General features: G+C 42.7%; 1 protein-coding gene across 1 annotated transcript in view; it reads left to right on the forward strand.

Moving 5' to 3' along the window:
* HLF (HLF, PAR bZIP transcription factor) overlaps positions 1 to 6,069 on the forward strand; it is a 32,248-nt gene extending 26,179 nt beyond the window's left edge. The window contains exons 2-3 of the mRNA XM_026861084.1: positions 1,570 to 1,790; positions 4,875 to 6,069. Coding sequence (XP_026716885.1) covers positions 1,570 to 1,790; positions 4,875 to 5,090 — 437 coding nt within the window. The 3' untranslated portion in view covers positions 5,091 to 6,069. The remainder of the gene's footprint in view (positions 1 to 1,569; positions 1,791 to 4,874) is intronic.
* Positions 6,070 to 6,496: the final 427 nt, after the last annotated feature.

The raw sequence follows: 6,496 nt of genomic DNA on the forward strand, positions 1-6,496 counted from the left end.
GCAGCCGGGCCGGCCGTGGTTTCTGATGTTATGAAGGCGGCACGGCAGGAAACGTCCAGCGCCCGCACCGCGTCTGGTCTTGGCAGCGCCGGGCCGGGGCTGGAGGCAGAGGAGGGAAGGAGCCCGCGCTCTGCTGTTGGTCCCGCGCGGGGAGGGGGAGCCTTTCTTCTCGCTCCCACTCCTGGAGATGTATACACATTTTAAAAACTTTGATCCTCCTTTTCTCTTCTCCCAGGCCCTTACTAGCCTTTCCTGGAAGCTGATTTTATCAGTGCTGTTTTAAAATAGAAGTTAAAAAAGACCAGCTCTGCGTTAGCAAGCCCTGGTTTGCACAGTGAAATTCCCTGCTCTGTTTTCTACGTAGTTCCAAGATAGTTGCCGTGACCATCTAGATTAAAATCAAAAATACATTGTCAACACCGGCCTTGGTTTGAAATTAGAAATGACATTTAATGTTTACCATTTTACACCTTAAATGCTGCAAATGCGGGCACAAATGTGAAATACTATGCAGTCACAGGACGTTTGTGTAGTTCTTGTGAAAGCCATCGTACCTCTAAAGTCAAAGTGAATTAGCTAAGAGACAGAATTCTAAAAGAACATTTGCTTCAATCAGAAGTCCTCCCTCTGAAGTCTGTGAGGCTTGTACTTCTGAGGCATGTGAAAACTCCTGAAAATTCTGCCCCTGGGGATAGTCAATGTTTAGGCAGCTGACTTTAGGATCCTATTTTTGGAACCTTTAGTTGAGATATTAAATTGGATTTTTAGTGGGAATGGTGCCTGAATTGCTGCTGTAGGATCTTGATGTCTGTGTCTTAAGATTAAAAAAGAAAATTGGGGGGATGTCATTGTTTTCTGTGGATAGGCTCCTTTTCATTACATTTTATATAACATAAAAGAGCAATATAGCATAAATAAGTGTTCTTTCAGTTTTGCAGAGCATTTTAAGTAGTCATTACAGCCTTTCATGTTGCTAGTTTTCTTCACTGTCTTTTAGAATATCACCAGTAAGATATAGAAAACAGCAGACTCCTTAGTGGAGAGCTTCAGCAGAGTTTGAAAATAAATTTTCATGAGACATTGTACTATACATTGTTTGACTGTAAACTAAACGTACCCTCAAAGGTATATATGAAGAAATCGGTGTATGAGGAAACTGGGAGAGATTATGGTGTGGGGGATAAATTGGACCTAAATGACAGTAGTTCTGATTTGTTCCTGAGGATGTGATCTTAATGAAGTGGCATGGGTTGGACAATATATCTTCTGCCTGCAGTCTAGTGCAACTCAGTGCTGGATTCAGTGATCTTATGTGGGTCTCCAAGATCAGCAGCCAGAATTAGGAACCAATTCTAAAAATAATGGTGTGAGCATGTCTGGGTCTGAATATGCACCCTATGAAGTGGACAATCTAATATTTGGCAGGAGTAGATACCAAATTTACAGTGAAAGCTTTAAGAATTATTGTTTGTAAAGTATTTAGAGATTTTCGAAAAATCTGTGTTCAGTGATATTCTTAACATAATTTCTTCTAACATACATAGATGAATTTATCCTTTATTTCTGTAGGTCAGATTTTGCCAGCAAACCGAAACACACCAAGTCCCATTGATCCTGAGACTATCCAAGTTCCTGTTGGCTACGAACCTGACCCTGCAGATCTTGCTCTTTCCAGTATTCCTGGCCAGGAGATGTTTGACCCTCGCAAGCGCAAATTCTCTGAAGAAGAGCTGAAACCCCAACCGATGATTAAGAAAGCTCGCAAAGTCTTCATTCCAGATGACCTGAAGGTAAATTGGAACTGGTGACAACGTTGTTCCTACAGACTCTATGACAGTTACTCTCTGAGATAATAGGTTTGGAACATGAATCTGTTTTCTCATGTAAGATAAATCTGCCAGTCTTAATACGACTTTGTTGTAGAATAAAACTCTTGATGGTTCTGAACAAGACTGAGGGAAGGATGTCCCATATTAGTTATGCAACAGTTGCAGTTCATGAGATCAATATGCATTTCCTCTGTATGCCATAAACTTCCTGTGTGACCTTGGAACAGCTTACTTTGTCCCATATTTCCCACTTACGAAACAGTCTGATCATGTTTCCTTTTCATCCATCCTCTGCCTGTCTCATCAGCATAGATTGTGAATTCTTCAAGGAAGAATCCATCTCTTACAGGGTCCATAGAGATCCCTAATAATGAGAGAATGAAGTATATTGTGTCTTATTTGGCTGTTGCTTTAGCTCTGTGTTTAATAATGAACAGGAACACTATAGTAAACACTACTGTTCTAGGTGAAAGAATCTACACTACTTGTAGGAAAACTGAACAAAATGATTCTGCTGAGAAGTGCCTTTTAGTACAGTATTTTAAGTATATAATAATAATACAGTATTTATAAAGAAAGAGCACTGATTCTGAGATGTGAAGACGAAATAGCATGAAGAGAGCAGAACAAATTGATGAACTGATTCGTCTTATCAAACAACTGTGAAAGTCGTCATTATTTGCAAAGTTCTATTCCCAGTATGTGATTTCCAAGTGATTCTTTTTTATCAGAGGTAGTCAGTGCAGAACTTCATTCTACTGTTGCTGCTGCTCCGCCAGGACACAGACTGAAAGCCTGTTGGAGTTGGTGGGAATCCCTGGCTGCACGAGCAAAGAGACTGGGATGCCATGTGTTTACACCAGATTGGTAGCATTAGGGAAAGACGCTGATGCTATTTGCTATTTTTATCCTTGAGGATACTGTTGTGCAGTTAAAAGTACAGAAATGACAATTCCATTAGTGTTCAGGTGGTGTGTTGCTGTCCCTTTGTAGCATCCTCAGCTTTCGGTTCGGAAGGTTTATCTGCACCACACCGTTACTTATGTGGGCAAATCTTACTACCAAGGATGCTCTGCTGGGATCGCAGTGTGCTGAGAGGTCTGCCTAAAGAGAGGTGTTGGTTACAGGAGTGGCTGTGTGGGTGTAAGGAGGCCGGAGTTTGCTCCTTAGTGCTATTCATCATCTTGTGCTATCTCCAAGGTATCCTTGTTCATCAAAGCAAACTTCTACCAAAGGTGCAGTTGGACTGCTCCGTGCCAGAGGTGGAAAATACCAGTGTCTTGCATGCAGCAGTGGGGCACATAAGTTTTCAGCCTGAACTAGAAGTTCAAGGTCTCTCCTTTCCCTGAGATCATTCCATCAGTTGCCCTTGACTCATTTCAGAGTGCTTGACCCAAGTGCTGCTTCTGCCCTGGCATGTGGACCGGCTGTTGAGTTCTGGGGGAGGGTAAGCAGATTAGACCAGTCAATCGTCTCTGGGTTGCATGTGATGTTGAAATGCCAGCCTTACCTCTTTCAGGCTTGGATTAAGGGATTTGCCATAGCAATTTGTTAAAATAAAGAGGGATGAAGCCTAGGTGGCACACTAATAAATTGCTTAAAGCTGATTTTTATGGAGTGGAATGAGATGGGAAATTATAACAAGATTTGGGTCATAGTTTTTTGCTGCGTGCTTGTTTTAGAGGATTTTTGGGGGTCCCATCTAAGTACAGGTGAAGGCAATTTAGAGATATGCTGGCTCCAGATCAACACTGCTGCACACCTTGTTAAGCAAAACTAATATAAAGCAGTTCTAGAGCACTTCTAGCAGCTGTTTTGCTCTCACTTTGCCTTGTGCAAGCAGCAGGAGAAGCCGTGGAGCAGCAGCATTCGCCCCGGTGTCAGGCTGACAGACAGGGGAGCGCTGGGGTGTCTGTGCAGCGCACGCAGGGCACATGGCTCCTGTGTCCCTGTGCATGTGCTGCTGTGCTGGGTGACACGAGAGAGCCACACGGGCGAGTGTAAACCTCTAACATGGGGGGTGACTTGGGAGGGGGAGTTTGAGCTGTATGACCGGGCCAGGCAACTTGAAGGGTGAATGGCTGCATCCCTCTTGCTCTGCAGGGACTGAATTTTGCCTTTCACAAGAGATTCTGCCCTCTTTGTATTTACTGAGTTGTTCCAAATTTCTAGAACTTTATTCAGTTTCAAAGCAACATTGAAGCTGCTGTTTCACTTAAGGCCACTTCACTGGAGGAGTTGAAAAATCAGGTAAAATTAAATAGTTACTTAGAGCCTGTGATGCACTGATGCAGTAAGGTGATCTCCTAGAGGCCAGTCTTTAGGGATAACACTTGGGAATGTGTTAGTTTATGAAACTTTAGAGGTTAGCGGGCCTCTTTCTGGCAAATGCTGGTTTTTCTCCACGGTCAAAGCCTATTGTACTAATCTCTTTGTGGATGGTACCAGAGCAGCCGCCACTGTTGTGCCAAGGGATCCTCTTCCAGTGACTTGCTGTTCCAGGGTGTGAAGGGGAGCGCTTTGGGGCTGTGCAGAGCAAGAGCTCTGAGCAGAGGAAGCGAGCTGAATGGTAGAGGAAGTGGATTATACCACAGAGGGAGTAAACCAGGTGTTGGCTGGCAAAGAAGAGGAGCAGGGACATACAAGAAGTAATTAGCGCTGCTCCAGCAATCGGTAGAGAGTGAGTCACCCCGTGCGAAGGTGGATGTGCTAACTAGGTCAGCGTAGATGGGAGATGAATTGTACCACCAGAGTATTGCTGTGCTTCTCCTTGGAGGAATTCACAGTCAAGAGGATGAGGGGTTACCGTAAACGTTTTGACAGAAACATGCACAAGCATCTGTGCTCCCTGGGTGCGTTATGCCACGTAAATCTGTAACTGCTGTCCCAGCAGTGCCTGGCTCTGTCCTGGCTTGCCAGGCGAGCAAAGGCTGCGGGGGCAAGTCCTCCCCGGTCCGCAGGCTGTGGCTAAGAGCACATCCTGGTGGCTGCTCAGTTTACTGGAATCTAATATCTTCGTTGTTTCTTTTTGTGTCTAATGAGCAGGATGACAAATACTGGGCAAGGCGTAGAAAGAACAACATGGCTGCTAAGCGCTCGCGGGATGCCCGCCGGCTGAAGGAGAACCAGATCGCCATCCGCGCCTCCTTCCTGGAGAAGGAGAACTCTGCTCTCCGCCAGGAGGTGGCCGACCTACGGAAAGAGCTGGGCAAATGCAAGAACGTCCTTGCGAAGTACGAAGCTCGACACGGCCCCCTGTAAATTCAAGGGGGAGGAGTGGGGTTTTTTTCTTTTTTCTTTTTCTTTTTTTTTTTTTTTTTTTTTTTTTTTTTTTTTTTTTTGGTTGCAGGTTGGCATTTGAATAGATGGACAATGTGTTTCCTGTTTGATAGCACCACGCCCAAACCAACCTTTCTGTCTTCAGCACTTTACCAGAAGCAGAAACAAAACTGACTTAACGTTTTTGTTGTTGTTGTTGTTGTTTGCGTATGCGTGTACCTACGTATGTGTGCACATGTGTGTTCACACGTCTGTATCTGTGTGTGTGCTTGTGTGTGTGCATGTGCGTGTGTGTGTGTGTGCGTGCGCACGCATCTCAGCACTTCCCATTTTTATGAAGCCCTCTTCGAAGGGTGCCACATTTTTACCTGGACTGATGAGAACCGCCATAGTAAGCTTTTTATTATATTTTTTCAGTGCTGCTTCAGAGTAGGGTTTTTATGTTATTGTAACCAGTTCCATCCTCCTGATTTACTTGGAAAGATCCCAGTATAAATTATAAAAAAAGGAAAAAAAAAAAAAAGAAAAAAGAAAAAAAAGTAGATCTCAGTTTTTTCGAGAGTAACAAGCTATTGTTAAGTATGTCTAATCAGAAAAGTTAACATGCTAATAAAATGCACAAATAATAATTTAGTACTACACTGCAGAAATATTAATTTATAGATTGCTTTTGTTGTATTTTAAGTTTTGGTGATAATTGTCTTCAGATTTAAAGTGCTGTTAGACTGAGTTAGCTATATCATTATAGATCCCATAATGGCTTCTCTATAGCTGTTAAGGTTCCTTTCATTTCCACAGACCCCAGGTAGTAGGAGTACTATCGATAGAGCACAGAGTGTGTATTTTGCACTGTCTGTACCTGAAGCAATAATCCTATTGTACGCTAGCGCGCATGCTGCCCGGATGTTCCTAGTGGACGTAGGATGGTTTCCCTACCCAAGAGGAGTTTTAATGTCTTTAATGAAAAGTTTAAAAGTAAAAGACACATTAACGTGAGCATGCTAATTCTGTCCCTGCTACGGGGCGCGCATGTATAAGAAGCAGGATAATTAGTTGAAATGAGAACAAAATTAATAGTATCAAATCAGATCCGATGTTGAAATCAGAGGGGCTTTTCTGTTTTCAGTTAGTTATGCATTTCTTCAAGTTCCATTTTGTGACTAAAAATTAAATAAATACCTAAATTCAGTTGTTTTTTTTCCCATGTTTTGTAATATATTTTCTGTGGATTATATCTTGCTGTTTTAAAAATCACTTTTATTCAGTTAGAAGAAGTCACTGGTTTGCAAAGCCCATTTTTCCTAGTGATTGTTGTTTTGAGTGTGACATGAACTGATGGTTCTGAACTTTATTGTTTTAAACTCTCTATTTGCTTTTGAACACGTATG

This window comes from Athene cunicularia (assembly GCF_003259725.1).
Source record: "Athene cunicularia isolate RWA chromosome 18 unlocalized genomic scaffold, athCun1 chr18_part1, whole genome shotgun sequence".
In the NCBI taxonomy this organism is placed as follows: Eukaryota; Metazoa; Chordata; class Aves; order Strigiformes; family Strigidae; genus Athene; species Athene cunicularia.